Here is a 16,663-nt window from a genome sequence, read left to right on the forward strand (position 1 = left end):
TACTATTGGTTGACAATGGAATCTGACTGTTACAAACACGTGAAGAAATGTCACAAGTTCCAGATCTATGCAGATAAGATCCATGTGCCACCGACTCTACTCAACGTTCTCTCATCTCCGTGGCCTTTCTCCATGTGGGGTATCGACATGATTGGAATGATCGAACCGAAAGCTTCAAACGGTCATCGTTTCATCTTAGTAGCAATTGATTACTTCACCAAATGGGTCGAAGCAGCATCTTACGCCAATGTTACAAGACAAGTGGTTGTGAGGTTTATCAAGAATAACATCATTTGCCGATATGGTATTCCCAGCAAGATCATTACTGATAATGGTTCAAACCTGAATAACAAGATGATGAAAGAATTGTGTAAGGAATTCAAGATTGAGCATCACAACTCTTCTCCTTACAGACCAAAAATGAATGGCGCCGTTGAAGCTGCTAACAAGAACATTAAGAAGATCGTCCAGAAAATGGTCGTCACTTACAAAGACTGGCATGAAATGCTGCCATTTGCTTTACATGGGTACCGTACTTCAGTGCGTACTTCAACAGGGGCAACTCCCTTTTCTCTAGTATACGGCATGGAAGCTGTGCTCCCCGTAGAAGTTGAAATACCATCAATGAGAGTCCTCATGGAGACTAAATTATCAGAGGCTGAATGGTGTCAAAGCAGATACGATCAGTTGAACTTAATCGAAGAAAAACGTATGACTGCTCTATGCCATGGACAGTTATACCAAGCAAGGATGAAACAAGCTTTCAACAAAAAGGTTCGACCTCGTGAATTTCAAGAAGGCGACCTCGTGCTTAAAAAGATCTTGTCTTTTCAACCAGATTCTAGGGGCAAATGGTCTCCTAATTATGAAGGCCCGTATGTTGTCAAAAGAGCATTTTCTGGCGGTGCCATGATTCTTACTACCATGGATGGTGATGAACTCCCACATCCTGTGAATGCAGATGCAGTCAAGAAATACTTTGTCTAAAAAATACAAAAGAACAGCTCGGTAAGTCGAAAACCCGCAAAGGGCGACTTAGGCAAAAATGAGCGTCTCGGTGGACTGAAAACCCGAAAGGGCGGTCCAGGCAAAAATTAGAGACAATAAACAGAAAAAATTCATCCTGGTAGATTGAAAACCTGAAAGGGCAATCTAGGCAAAAATTAGGGATTTATGACAAAGTAACTGCATTAGTCTATACTTCGTCACCTGAAGAGTCTGTACTTCATCAAAGGATCTTCAATCAAATCATCTCCAATCTGAAGCGACAAGCACAGTTGGAACTCAAAGTTATTAGAGGGGATAGTGGTTATTGCTTTCAATGTAGCCTTTTCCGCATAATTACCATTTCCAACTTTTGTAAATACTCCATGGAATCACGCCTTTAGCTGATTACCATCCTATTAAATAAATTTGAGCCTTGTGCCCATTTGTTTGCAATCTCTAATTTCTTTTAGCTTGTAAAATGACGCTTTAATTGTGTTATTCGTTTTTGAAAAAAAAAAGGAAAAAATAAGTTTTAAATGAATTTACTTTACTTTCCTTTTTGAAAATAAAAGCGAAACTTTCCTTTGAGTTGTGAACAACAGAAGGAACATCAACAGCTATCTCCATAGGATGAATCAAAGATTATGATAAGAAAAGCTCTTCTATCCCCAGTGAAGAAGGTCTTTTATCCCCAGTGACGAAGATTTTCCATCTCCAGTGAAGAGGTTCTTCCATCTCAATGAGAAAAGATGCTCATCTTCCCCAGAGAAGTTTAAAGCACGCAACACCATTCATCACCGTGTTGAAAAACATTTGCCAAGTATCTGGTTGTATTGCGACGTTGGTCCTTCTCCAGTATATACTTCTTTGTCTGTCAGTATTGTCAGCATGCATGCGACGTTCATGACATTCATCATTCATACATATTTGCATCATTTATGCATTCTTGCATTTTTCATGTTTGCTTAAAAAATCACTTGTTCAGGATATATCTATCCTCGAAAAAAAGAAAAAGAAAAAAAAAAGAAGAAAAAGAAACAAATATGGGCGTGTCATCTCTCCAAGTAGGTCGCCACCCATAAGCAGAAAAGAACATATTCTTTCTCCAGTTCCCCACTGAGATCATTCCTCGTGGAAGAAGGTTGCTTTAGTTTCTCCTCTCAAAACAAAGGAGAAAATCCCCAGTTGAGTTCATTCCTCATGGGTACAAAGTCTTGATTGGCTGTTTCTTTCCAATTCATTCATGGTTAGAACCTTGTCTTTACCAGAGATTCAAATTCCGATTCCCCAAACAGAGTCGTGAAAAACAGACAATAAGCAATAGCCTCATCATCTGAGCAGCTTATGTCTCTTTCAAAAGCTTTTTCCTCTCAAGGAAATCAATCATAAAGACCACTTGACAATCAGGGCCTTATTACTGTTCACAAGGCTGAATAACCAGTAATTTCCCTAGCAAAGTCTCCAAAATCATTTTATCACTTGGCTGATAATTGATCATGTCTTCAAAACCGCTGTCACAAGGCTGGTAGTCGGTAACCTTTTGTTCTGGTTATATTATTTAACATGTCTATCACAAGGCTGATAGTCGGTAATATTAACCAAACCTTTGAAACTTTTTTACCTTGTCAAGTCTATCACCATGCTGATAGTCGGTAATACAGTTTCATACCTTTCACCTTCGCATTATTAAACAAGTCTATCCCCATGCAGATAGTCGATAATGTCAATAGGTAAGCTTTTCTTACAAAGCTATCATTCCCCGGTGAAGCATACACTTGCTTTCCCAAAAAGACAAAACGGATTCTCTTCCTAAAATGGATTGAGGCATCCTTCCCAATCTCTTTTCCCCAGTGGAGTCAGTTCTTGATATTCCCTCGGTAAATATATCCTTGCATCATTCGCAATTTTGGTATCTTAGGTCCAAAATTCGCGTCTTCTGATATTTAAGTCTCTTCCACCCTATCAAAACGAAGATTTTCAATCTTCATGTCTCAGGTTGAAGAAACTTAAATAGGGGCATCTGTCATACCCCAATTTTTGACCTAAGATACCACCTCATATCATCTGCATATGCATCATTTGCATCTCTAACAAACTGCATAGCTTGTGTTTGTTACTTGTGACTCAGCAGGATTTAATCAGGAAATCACTCATCAGTACAAGTAACAATCAATTAGGGTTTTGTCTTCCCTTCATCTCAAAGGAATCATCTTCATCAACAATCAACATTTGGTCCTCAGAGATTCACTTCAACAAACTCAACAGCTCTGAATCGACTGAATTAGGGTTTTGACTGAAGACAGCATACTCCTGACTTTTGCTCAGGATTTGACCTAATGACTTGGGACATGACCTCAAGACCTCAAGTGCATCATTTTGACCTAATCCATTGGCTCATAACATCTCCTATACAAAGATTGATCAGACAAATCCTCAGATCAGGGTTTTGAACTATCAGGGACTGAAATCAGGGATCACATTTGGGAAACCCTAAAAATCCCCAGGAAGTCAATCAAAGGTTTCAATCATCCTCAAATAATCCCTATGACAATATACAATGGAAATTACATCTCAATTCAAGATCTACAGACATCAATTTCATCTGGTCGACAATTAGGGTTTTTGACCTAATTCACTGAACAACTGACTTTTTTAATCAGGACATGGTGCCACAACTCAAACCATGGCTCAATATCCTCTAATGCTTCAATGTGATCCATTCATACCATTCATTTGATGAGGATAGCCTGTTTCATTTGAAATCTCCAGAAACGCGATTCGTCTGAAAAAGTCAACTGTACAAGATCACCATTGACTTTTGGGGAATTTTGGTCAACCATGACTTTTGAAGTTTTAAATCATCAATATATGATATATGAAGTCATTTGGTCAAGAAAAATCAAGAAAATCAATCAAGAATCAAAAAGTCAAAAGTTTGACTTTCATACTTAGAAATTTTTTCTAAGTGTTTTTCATGATTTTTTCCAAACTTTGGAAGGGAATAACTCAAAATTTCACCTACAAACTGAAAAAAACTTCCAACATGAAAGTTGTAGATTTTGATCCAATAAACAACTTTGACACATATAAATTATTTCCATAAGATCAACCATTTAAGAGATATGGTGCTTCAAAGTTGGTACTTTTTGAAAACTTCACTTGAAATCTCATTTTCTTCAAAGTTCATGGATCTTTTTCACCCATTTCCTTAAAGGTCTTGAAGAAACTTTCAACTAGGGTTTTGAAGTATGTAACATGAGCTTTCCAAAATGTCCAAGAGCATGAAAAAATATGGAGCATAGCTATGGTTTTGAATTATGCATTTAGTGATCATTTTCACTTGAAACTTCAAGCTATTTTCACTAAGTTATGAACCATTTTGCCAAATAATGCAAGTAATGATGCATCAAGGCAATAATTGAAGAGATATTTTCTGATATGAGATCAGAATGGAAGAGGATAGGAAGCTTGGGATTTAACCATGGTTTAGTAACTTTTAACCATGTGCATTAAATGTAAAGATTCCATTTTATCTTCAAATGCCAAATCACCAATTCTTGATCAACTTGCAAAGCTTTGTATTCAGAAACCTTGGCCTATAAATAGAGGTCCAAACTTCATTGCAAATCACACCAAAACCTCACAATTATAGGTTTTCTCTCTTCTTTCTTGAATTACAAGTCATGTGTTTCAAAGTGAGGTAGAAAACTCAACCTCCATCTCTTGCAAGTTCTGACCAAAGTGATGCTTCCCACAAACCACAAACATCATATGGGATGTGTTTGATCCATCCATACACCCCAAATCACCCTAAATCTCAGAATCACTCTTCAACCACCATATTTGCATAAAATGAGCCTTAACATATCAATTCTCATACCAGGCCATATCTGTCCAAGTTAATCATCTAAACACACTCCATATACTTCACATGAACTGTTCCAACCATCATACATGATCTGAAACATCAAAATCAACTAGCTTGATCCTCACTTGAGCTAAACTGCAGTTCGGGTACCACAAGGTGATCAAGAGGTTTCCAGTTCATTCCAGGCATTCAAACACATCACATAAGGTCCATTGAAGCTATCCAGATTGATACAAAGCATCTGTAACACCTCCAGGCACGATTTCAATTTCCAGTTTGGCCGTTTTTGAGGTAAGTGCTCATGAACTTCAAACTCCATCATACATGCATCATAAATGAAAAATGAACATGCCATCTTGTTTCTGCACTATCACTGATCAATAGCCCTCAATCAATTTCATGATTCATCAACTACACACGATTTCAGATTGAAACTCAGAATTAGGGTTCTTCGTGTTCATCAGAAAATTGATAGCCTTAGAGTTAAAATAAATGCAATTAAATGATACCATTGTGTTCCTTATGGAAAATCGAGCAAGTTAGGCTATTCACTTGATCCAAACAATTCAGTTTTCAGAATTTTCAAATTCAATTTGGGGGTTGTGTTCTTGGCGCCAAATTTTGAAACTGAACTTAGGAACTTGATTCAAAATATATGTAATTCATTGCAAGAGATTAACAGACCACGCGCGTGGTCTGGTTGGTTAAGTTTTTGAGTTGTGAGAGAGAGGGCGCGAGTTCAACACTCATGGGGGCCAAAACATTTTTTTTATCACTATTTTCTTTCAATTTTTTAACAAACTTCAATTAATTATTTAACTAACCAAATCAATTCATTTTTCATTCATTTTTTACACACCTCTCATTTAATATATATATTTTAAGAATATAAAAAAAATCATCAAAAAATATTTATTTGATACATTTTTAATTGGTTTTAAAATGACTTGTTTTTAAGTAATTTTAATACTTTTAAATATTATTTTTCATTTGATTTTCAAATTTAATCACTTATAAATATTTTTTGAAGCAAACCCTAATCATCTAAATGTTAATTGAAGACAATCTTCTTGTTTATCTTGATTAAATTGATTTCTTTCAAAATTCAAATCGTTTTAAAAACGAGCGATCACGATTCTTTTCAAAAACGGTAAACCATTTCTTTTTGATTTTCAAAGGAAACTATTGATTAAATCTTTTTAATTGATCAATTGATTTTCAAAACGATGTGGGGCCTCTCGAATATTAGAGAGTATAAGTCCCTTTCGTTTTTCTTTGTACAGTTTTTGTTTTAACAGAAAACTTTTTCCAAATAAACTTCCAAACAGTTTTTTTAACAAATAAATCTTTCAACTCTTTTTTAAACCATCCACCATGTTTTATGAAAATAAAACATGGGCCTCTCGAATATTAGAGAGTATAAGTCCCTTTCTTTTCCTTTATACAGTTTTTCTTTGTACAGAAAACTCTTTCAAAACAAATCTTCAAACAGTTTTTCAAAAGCGAAACCTCGCGTCTGTAAATAAACAGTCAACCATGTTTTGTAAATAAAACATGGGCCTCCATGTAGGTATAAGTCCCAAGCCCTTTTGTACATACCCACTCAAGTACATGAAATTAGGTATTTCATTGTACGCCTTTTGTACATATCTCGATCAGTTTGATTTTTAACTTTGAATAACAAACCAAAAACGAAGGTTTCTTTAAATCTTCCCAAATATACCATGGGCCTCCATGTAGGTATAAGTCCCGAGCCCTTTTGTAAATACCTGTTTACATAGCTTTGAATAAATTCAAATGGACCTCTCCCCGAGTGTGAGTCCCGAGCCCTGTGTATACAAATGGATCATGCTTACAGGTATATTTCCTTCATAAACTCCATTATATACACACACGTTGTCATATATATAATTGTTCATACCTGTTCATGTACTTGTGCATGTTTGTTCATACTTGTTCATGTTTGTTCATATGTGTGTTATATATGCTTGTTCAACTTAGTACAACACTAGGTTCCCCATAGCCTCCTATTGGGCTTCGTGCAAAGAATCTCCACTAGTTTAGGTTAGGACATAGAGTATGGTTTCTCGGTGAAATCGCTCTAAGAGCTCAAACCAACTATACCATGCCTCCCCTTGGGCTTTGTACAAACGAGTGACCCTCCCATAGCCTCCTCTTGGGCTTACAATGCAAGGACCCCGGATTGTCCCTCCCATAGCCTCCTCTTGGGCTTACAATGCAAGGACCCTCGGATAGCCTCCTCTTGGGCTTCGTACAAGGACCCACGAGCTTCTTATAAGCATCCCCAATATCCCAAACAAATACCCTAGGAGATTAGACATTTTTCATCTCTATGCTAGGAGTATCTCTTATATATCATCACAAACAATCAATCAATCAATCAATCAAACTTTTTTGCCACAAGGCTGGCTAATCAATCAAACTGTTTTACCACCGTACTGGATGATTAATCAAAGTTTTTGTCACAAGGCTGACTTCATTGAAACTTTTGCCACAAGGCTGGCTGATTAATCAAAGTTTTTGTCACAAGGCTGACTTCATTGAAACTTTTTCCACAAGGCTGGTTAAACAAACAAAAACATCTTTATCATTCTAAGCACCCTAAGTGGCATGGCCCCGGGCTTATAATGAAAAGATTTTTAAACAAAATCAAACAGATGTATGTGATGATATAGATTAGATACATCTAGCATTTAGACGACATTTGTCTATTTTTCTTTGCTTCCACTAGCATAAGTGGGAACTACGATTGCTCTGACTTTCTCAACATCCCTTTGAGAATACGTAGGCACAAGGTCGATCCTTGGCGAGCAAAACAAAACAAAAAAAAACCATTCAAACCTTAGCACCCGTAGACCCCGAGCTACAGATGCTCTGATTCCCTCTAGGGGATATGTATGCAGAGGATCGCGATGATCTTTGCGAGCATAATCAAACAAACACCTTAGGTCCCACCTATTTCACAAAAACCTTCACCACAACAAGAATGGAATAAAACATAACAAAGAAACCTATAGAGTACTATAGATACGTTGGGTGCTAATACCTTCCCTTCGTATAACCAACCCTCTTACCCAAAGATCTCTCCCCCCACTTTTAGGTTATTGCAGCTTTTTTCCTTTTCCTCCTTTGGAAATAATAAAAAGTTTGGTCGGTACAAAAGAAAAATCATTTTTTTTTGAGCACTCGAGCCCAAAGAAGGCATCAGGTGTCTCATCCACAAAAAAGAGGCACAAAAACGATTTTTCGCCCGCGACAGAAACGAACAATGGAACTTTAGAAAACGCAAACGAAACGGAAACGAACAATGGGACTTCACTTTACTGTTTAGGGTTCTTCGTGGGTTTTCCTCTCTTCATTTTGTTTAGGGTTCTTCTTTGGTTTTCAGAGTAATGAATGGAAATAATCTCAGCCCAGTTTTCTAATTAATTTGAATTGTGAAAAATAATTTTCATAATTAATATTTTATTTTAATATTATATTATTTGTTTTATGGATGAAAATGACGTGGATTTTGTTTCAAAATGCCAACTCATATAAAATCACGCCACGTCAATGCAATTGTGCACCAATTTAATGGGGACTAATTCAAAGCAACAAACTTAAAATAAATACTAAAATGGTGGTTTTGAAAGCGGAGAGATCAAAATAAAAAAAATAGCTAAATAGGGAGGCAAAAATTACATTTAAGCCAAAATATTAAATAGAGGACCCAAAATGGAACCAAACTCCAAAACCGTACCATCTAATTTATTCCCCTTTTATTTATCAAATTTCAACCATTAATCTTCTATTAGAGAAAAGGATAAAAAAAATCTTCTGATTGTTTAGGGAAATTAGTTTTTATTAAATAAATTGAATATTCCTTTTGCATGATTATAGAAACTAATTATTTTAATAAAAATTAAAATACAATATATTGAAATAGAATAAATAAAAAATACAAAATAAAAAAAGGAAAAAAGAATTTACCATAATAGTTTTATATGCATTGTACTCTCCAAAATATCTTTTGAAAATAAACATGATAAACAAATTTTTTAAATCTCCATCTTTAGAATAGTTTTTAAAATTAAAACTATCAATAATTATTTTTTTCAATTTTTTTCTTAAAAATAGTTTTCAAAAATTAATTTCCATAAAAATATTTATAAATTAAAAATCAAAATCAAACAAAAAACATTCTTAGCAAATACTTTAAACATAATATTTTTCTCTCTCTTCATATTATACTATGCATCTGAGCACCTTTTAAGTTTTTACATTCTTTGAACATGGTCATTTATTAAATATTTAATTAAATTTATCTATAATTTTAAAAAATACATAAATTGATGGTTTGAATTTGAACTTAACACACACATTTGAATATTTATTCTTTGATCAAAATTAAGATAAGGATCCTTGCATCAAAATACCTAATCTTATACTTTAAAATTAAAAAAAGACAAAAGAATAACAAATAATAAACAAAAATATTCAATTTTATCAATATTATTAAGTTAAAAAATGAAAAATATGGACAATTAATTAGGCTAATAAAGTAATAATTTTATTTGACCAAGAATAAAGAAAAAAATCACTGATAGATATAATATGACAATTAATAGCAAAGTGAAATTAATAGATTCATCCACGTTGGTATATAGATTTGTCAGAAAAAAGTACACAAAAAATAAAAGAAATATATTTTAAGTGCTTTTCACGTTCAACGTATCAAAAAAAATCTCCACCAACTCAGTTTCTTAATCTATTAAATAAAAAACAATTAAAAATTTAAATTCTATAAAAGAGAATAAAAAATTTCACTTATTTATTCCTTAGACTCTACACTCTTTCTCGCAGTACTACCGTTACGCCATTGATTTGAAACACAGAGAATCAAAACCCAATGGCTCAAACCGTTTTCTCCTCTTCACTCTTTTCTCCTTCCTTCCCTCATCGTCACCTCCCGAACCTCAACCTCCGAACCTCATCCCTAACCTATCCTCTTTCTTCTCCGATTCACCGAACCACCACTTCCATTGCTGCTGCTAACGTTTCCGTTGCTCCGAATGTTGTTACCTCAGTTCAGTCTGTTCCTCAGGTAGGTCAATTCATCATTGATCAGTTTTTTTCAACTCTATCAAAATTTTGATTATGTTGCAGTTTTTTTTATTGATTTTTTTGGTGATTTGTAGCTTATTGAATCGTTGATTAATGGCGTTGATTTGACGGAAGCTGAGGCTGAATCGTGTCTTCACTTACTGTTGAATGAAGCTAGTGAAGCTTTGATTAGCGCTGTTCTTGTTCTTTTGAGAGCTAAAGGAGAAACTGTTGAAGAAGTAACTTTACTCTTTCTCCTTCATTTTACTATATTTTCTCTGTTAACTATTGGAGTACTCTGTTATCGTAATTTTTTTAGTATAATTTAGAGTGATTCGTACTATACAAGTGACACTACAGATATATTAAAACCTATGAAGGTTTGACGGTAACATTAATACCTATGGAAAAAGGCGTGTCACTGGCATTGACACTTGTGGTTACGATTAATTGATTAATTTTTTTTTAAATTGTTAACGGTGTCAATTCATCCGTGTCAGTAGTCTCAGTATTTCTGATGTCCGTGCTTCATAGATTGACATTGAAACGTATACACCACTAACAATTTGAGAAAGCTAAGGGCCTTTTTGGATAAACGGCTTATTTGCAGCTTATAGTACAAGAGCTTATCAAAATAAGCACTTATGAAATAGCTTGCATAAGCCATTTTTATAATAAAAGACAATATACATTTAAATTGTTTTTATATATGATATAACTTGTTTTCATAAATTATCTTGGATAACTAGTAAAAATATGCTCAAAAAAATTTATGGAAAATTTTATAAGCTGTTTGGATGAGGTCTCACAAACAGTGTCAAAACTCCTGCCAATAAATAAGCTCAAATAAGTCAATTCAAATAGGTCTTCAGAGTGATTGAATTTGAATCTAATGAATCTAACCAACCATATGTATCGGTGTTACATAATTGCAAACTAAACTAGTTGTGGAACAATTGAGTAGGTGATGATTGAAATATTTTATTTTATTAAATGTGTGGATAGGTTGCTGGTCTGGCGAAGGCTATGATGAAACATGCTACAAAGGTTGAAGGTTTAGGTGATGTGGTTGACATTGTTGGTACGGGAGGGGATGGTGCGAACACTGTTAACATTTCAACGGGAGCTTCCATTCTTGCTGCTGCTTGTGGTGTAAAAGTTGCCAAGGTGTGTGTTTTGTTATTGATTGAAAGTTTGAAGAGTTCTTGTATTGGTTTGTGATGAATTTGGTTGATTCTTTGTTGCAGCAAGGGAGCCGTTCGAGTTCTTCTGCATGCGGAAGTGCTGACGTGTTAGAAGCATTAGGAGTTGTGATCGACTTAGGTCCCCAGGTTAATGCAAAACCCTCTTTTATTGGTCCTATTTGTTAACTTTAGATTTTCTTAAAAAACGTAGTGTGAGTGGTCAATGCATTTAAGTAAAAAAACTTCTGTTATTGCAAATCAGGGGATTAAAAAGTGTGTGAATGACGTGGGAATTGGGTTTATGATGTCTCCAAGGTATCACCCTGCAATGAAGGTTGTCAGGCCTATAAGAAAGAAGCTCAAAGTAAGAACTATATTTAATATCTTGGGTCCGATGTTAAATCCAGCACAAGCGCCTTTTGCAGTTGTTGGTGTATACAAAGAAGACTTGGTAAGTTCTATTATTGAAAAGTTATTTGATCGGCTATCTATTTGATTAAACTTACTTCCTGTCAAGAACATCTAATCAAGAAAAGAGAAATATTAAATAAATTTATTTGGTTATAGCATTTGTTGTGTGAAGACTGAAGAATGATAGTTGTGAAAGCAGCCTCATATTGAAGTAACTGGTTTACATAGAAATTTTTTAAACAAGTTCAACCCTTTTTCTTGTAGTTATATCAACCTATTTAATTGTCTAGTATCAACCTATTTTCGTTATTTTTTCCGTTAAAACATTTATTGTGGCAACCGAGCTCTATCTTTGAGGTTTTGTCTATTTTTTTCCTTAATCATTATAGTTGTATCCTTCAAAAGAAATGTAGATTATCAATTGATTGAATAATTCATCCATGTTTGATTGTTTCTGTTCAAAATAGAACTTTTAAAATGCTTTGGGTCATCTTTTTTGTTGTTGGTGTGATTGTAGCAAAATACTGAAATTGACACGATTGTCAAATCCATAAACATATGTTTTTGTTTTATTTTTTGTATCTTCTCAAAAAGAAAAGAAAAAAAAAATAGTTTGAAGAGCCGAGAATCTAATTCTTGCCATTGTTCTCCATCTCAGTCATCCCTAATAAGCTATTTGTCTCGGCTTTTTGGATAGGTCTTCAAAATGGCCAAAGTGCTTCATAGATTTGGTATGAAAAGAGCTTTAGTTGTCCACTCTGAAGGCTTGGATGAAATTACTCCTATTGGTGAGATCTCTTGCTTTGTTTTACATCTTGAAATTGTTTATTTGAATTGAAATATATTGGCATCTTAATCTGACTTGTGTGGTACCTTATGACTTTACCTTCAGGACCTGGTCTAGTGCTTGACGTTACTCCAGAAAGGATTGAAAAATTCTCATTTGATCCCTGTAAGCATATGTTAATTTATGGTTTTATCTATTTCTGTTGTGAAGTATATTGATACAACTCATATGCTACTAATTGAGTGTTGTAATGGATCTTTTACTGGACATGCACTCTTTACATTATATTGTTTATTGGAACAGTGGAGTTTGGCATTCCTAGGTGCAAAATTGAAAGCTTAAAAGGTGGTGACCCAGAATACAATGCAGAGGTTCTCAAACGTGTTCTGGGTGGAGAGAAAGGACCTATTGCAGATGCTTTTGTAAGTTTCCTTGTTTTTACGACCATATAAAAAAGCTTAGAGGATGGTATTTTTGTGTAAGTGATGGGAGGATGCTGCCCATGGAATGGAAAATATAATGATGCTTTTAATGCAACTACGGCTAGGAGTTTATGAAATTTTGGTTAAAGATGGAATAAACATTCCTTTCTATATTAGTTTAACCCTGTTGATAAAATTTTATGCAAATTATTTTGGGTTTAACCTCTTCATTTTGTTATTGCTCGTGGCTCTGCTTTTGGTTAAGATGAAATATAACATCAAATTATGTCAATAAGCTCTCGGACATTCTCTGTCTCATTTTTTCTATAAAATACTGAAATTCATTACATGTCCTGCATTAACTCTTGCTACTTGGGTCACTCTTTATATAAGCATTAGTACCGTAAACACATTTTGATGATTTTGTACAAAACAATGCCTAGATTCTCAATGCTGCTGCAGCTCTCATGGTCAGTGGCTTTGTGAGGAACCTACATGAAGGGGTTTCTTTGGCACGTGAAACACAACAATCAGGAAAAGCTCTCAAGACTCTCAACTTGTGGAAGGATATCTCAAATGTGAGTTAAATTGGATCCTGCATCAACCAATTTCATTGCATTCACATGTTACTAATTTTCTTTTGCCTCGTTTTGTTGTTGCAGCAAATAAAAGATGATGCCGCCATATAATATGCCTGAATCATATTATGTGAGATATGTTTGAGTTTTGTAAACTGGATTCATACAGGAAGGAGTCTGATACTGATACTGTACATGTATTTCCGAATAGATATACACAGTAATTTAAATTAGTATCAGCTGTAAAAGTGTTTTTGGTTGTAAAAGTAGTTATCCTTCAGAACTGTGCAAAATGTTACATTCTTCTCTAGTTTGTTGGTAAAATTATACCTAATAAGATTAGGGAATGTTGTAATTGTGTTTTAATTATAGACAATAAAAATGGTTATTTCATTTCAGAAGATGATAATTGTAGGCTTTGACACTTAACTTTTTTTAGAATCTTGTATAACTTTATTGTGAGATTGCTACAAATGACTCAAAGATGAATCGTGTTTGATTTTCATCTGATTTGATGATCTCGGTATGATTCGATGGAACTGTTCAGTACCAAATTATTTGACCACTTGCTCATTCAGAGTGCCTGCACCCGTTGGGTTTGGTGCTCCAGGGTTGTGTTTGATACCAAATATTTGGGTCCATAAGACTAAGCTCACACTATGCAGGGATAGCCGAGTGAATAGAAACAAGATAGACCGACTGCATTGCTGTTCAGCCAAACAATCAAGCTAAGGATTGACTTTTAGGATGGTGGTCCGACCAAATGAACATGTGACTCCGTTGCCCAATGGCCCAAAGACATAAGGCACGAGAATGAGCCCCTCTCACTTCAGGTATCTGACATTTTCTTACTCATTTACTATATCACGCTGAGACTGACTTTGGCATCAAAGTGCCTTTTGCAGGTACTTCCCCTCTGTTCAGCATCGCCACTTTAGAGATCATCCCCCACCATCAACCTTACCGAAGTTGATTGATGTTTTCATATGAGAACATCGGTCCCACCATGGGGACGTGGTAAAATTTTCCTTGGGCACACATTTCTTTTCCTCCTATGGAAATCCGGTGAGAGATGGGATTGATCTGGTACCTCTCCCAGTAAAACCTTATCCACAGCCACACACCATTTTACATTTAATCGGAAGCTTCATTTGTAGGAAGTTGCTCAGACCACCGTGACGCTGGCTCGTGAAGATGCATCAGATTCAGATTCTCCATCTCCAGCCCTTCCTGTTGAGCTATTGATTTTCACGATTGGAGCAAGTTCACCAACAGCCTCCTTGTTAGAGAATGCCTTTGTCACGTAACTTCTGCCACCATGTCAGCTCCATTATTCTCCCCTGTTTTCATAACTCATCGTTTCTTTGTAACTAATGGGCAGTGGCTATTTGGAACAGAAAATCCTCAAAACCACCGCAAGTGGCCACTGTTGCTGCTACCTCTGTCGGGAGCGCCAGCTGCTGCAATGGAAATTTGTACCTTTCCTTTACTGAGCATTTTAAAGGTTCAAAAACACACTTTGGATTTTAATTCCCAATTGCCGTTCCTACAGCTGATTATGCATCCAAGATTTAAAGTTGCTTGATAGTTGCTCTGAAGTTAGGCGAAAAGTATTTTCGCGGAGGGAAGCAAGGAGTTTTTGTTTTGAAGTTTTGTGAGAGATATGTAGGCTGTGATTCTTTCTCATCACTCGAGATATTGAATATTATGGGGTGCTTTTAATTTAATGTAAGGGTATGTGCCTACAATATTGAATTTTAATTGTTAACCATTTGATCTAGGATAATATTCTGGTTTTATAATTGTCAACAAGATATGTTAGTTTAAGAAGATCAAGTGGCAAGGTAATGTAAGGGTATGCGCCTACAATATTGAATTTTAATTGTTAACCATTTGATCTAGGATAATATTCGGGTTTTATTATAATTGTCAACAAGATCAAGTGGCATGGTAATGTAAGGGTATGTGCCTACAATATTGAATTTTAATTGTTAACCAACCATTTGATCTAGGATAATATTCTGGTTTTATTATAATTGTTAACAAGATATGTTAGTTTAAGAAGATCAAGTGGCAAGGTAATGGCTTGATATATAGAGCTCAAGTTATGGAGACTTGTGTTCATTTACAATTATTGGCTGGCCTCAGTTTTGTACCAATTCCTGTGCATTGTTACAATCTGAAGTTTTGGAATATATTTAGATTTGTTTTTATAGCCGAATCAATTTTGTGTCTTGTAAAAGCGATTATATAGCTCCCATGAAGGTGGACACTTTACATTGCTATACATGAGTGTTATGACTTCTGGTTTATTTTGGATCTCATTGCTGCAACTTTCATATCTAGCAATTCTTGTTTCCTCCCAATTTTGTGTAAAGCAGAGTTGTTTTTCTTTTTTATTTGCTTGAAAACCATGTTTGCCTCTAACTTGTTGCTTTCAACTAACTTGTCATCTACCTATAAGATTTAGTACAAATCAGGTTCTATATTTTCTAACTCTGTTATAAAGTTTCATCCATGAATGATTTGTCATAAGGATATGGTTCGTGGTTCTTTGTTTTTTGGTATGAATTGTTGGATCAATTTTCTGACTGATGAGTGAAAGCCATTTGGTATGTGCCGCCACGTGCTACCAGCTGCATCGCTCACGCGCTGGTGCGTGAGAGCCACACGCCATCCTCTGGTCGCCTGTTTATGGCGGTGATTTTTGCTACAGGATCGGTTTTTCCCTTTGATTCTATTGGAGCCAATTTTAATATGTGGTTTCACATTTAAGGTACGTTTCAGTTGGTTCTTTGTCTCCGACGTATTTGTTTGTTGTTATTTGGCTTTGTTGACATTTTCTTACCCTTGCAAGCATCATGACTGAAATTCCAAGGTCTGAGGATAGTGTTGTATTAAAGAGAATGGTAAAATGCTGTTATGTTTTATCCTCAGCCCAAAGCTGGTTTATATAGTGGAAATACCATAAATTACATTTATTTTCTCTTTAATGGAGAATAAAGGGAAATAAAAGAAAAATAATAAAATGGAGAAGTAAAATATTTTCCAGCACCCCCTTCAAGTTGGTGCATAGATATCTATCATGTCCAACTTGTCTATCAAATGCTCAAAGGTAGGTCTTGTCAAATTTTTGGTCAGGATATCCGCATTTTGTTGACTTGAAGTCACAAAAGGTAGACATATGTGTCGCTACCGCGAAAATTAACAGAGTCACCACTAACATATTTATCCTGAAAAGGAAGGGAATGCCAGCAAACCACAAAACAAAACAACGGTCTCACGACCAGAGAAAAAGGGTAAGGGAGTCGGTTACGCGA

General features: G+C 35.2%; 1 protein-coding gene across 1 annotated transcript; it reads left to right on the plus strand.

Moving 5' to 3' along the window:
• The first annotated feature begins 9,697 nt into the window (after nucleotides 1–9,697).
• Nucleotides 9,698–13,744, plus strand: LOC131639950 (anthranilate phosphoribosyltransferase, chloroplastic-like). The gene is made up of 10 exons (XM_058910371.1): nucleotides 9,698–9,962; nucleotides 10,057–10,200; nucleotides 10,967–11,128; nucleotides 11,209–11,292; nucleotides 11,408–11,596; nucleotides 12,254–12,344; nucleotides 12,449–12,508; nucleotides 12,647–12,765; nucleotides 13,209–13,343; nucleotides 13,428–13,744. Exons 1-10 carry the CDS (start codon nucleotides 9,768–9,770, stop codon nucleotides 13,452–13,454), a joined length of 1,206 nt encoding a protein of 401 aa, XP_058766354.1. The 5' UTR covers nucleotides 9,698–9,767; the 3' UTR covers nucleotides 13,455–13,744.
• The last annotated feature ends 2,919 nt before the right edge of the window (nucleotides 13,745–16,663 follow it).

Source organism: Vicia villosa, unplaced genomic scaffold (assembly GCF_029867415.1).
Source record: "Vicia villosa cultivar HV-30 ecotype Madison, WI unplaced genomic scaffold, Vvil1.0 ctg.002871F_1_1, whole genome shotgun sequence".
In the NCBI taxonomy this organism is placed as follows: domain Eukaryota; kingdom Viridiplantae; phylum Streptophyta; class Magnoliopsida; order Fabales; family Fabaceae; genus Vicia; species Vicia villosa.

What these genes read in the sequence shown, in the direction of transcription:
- LOC131639950 (XM_058910371.1), top strand. Translation starts at nt 9,768, where the DNA reads ATGGCTCAAACCGTTTTCTCCTCTTCACTCTTTTCTCCTTCCTTCCCT. An exon ending in CAGTTCAGTCTGTTCCTCAG is followed by an intron (nt 9,963 to 10,056) that starts GTAGGTCAATTC and finishes GGTGATTTGTAG; the next exon opens with CTTATTGAATCGTTGATTAA. An exon ending in AAAATTCTCATTTGATCCCT is followed by an intron (nt 12,509 to 12,646) that starts GTAAGCATATGT and finishes TTATTGGAACAG; the next exon opens with TGGAGTTTGGCATTCCTAGG.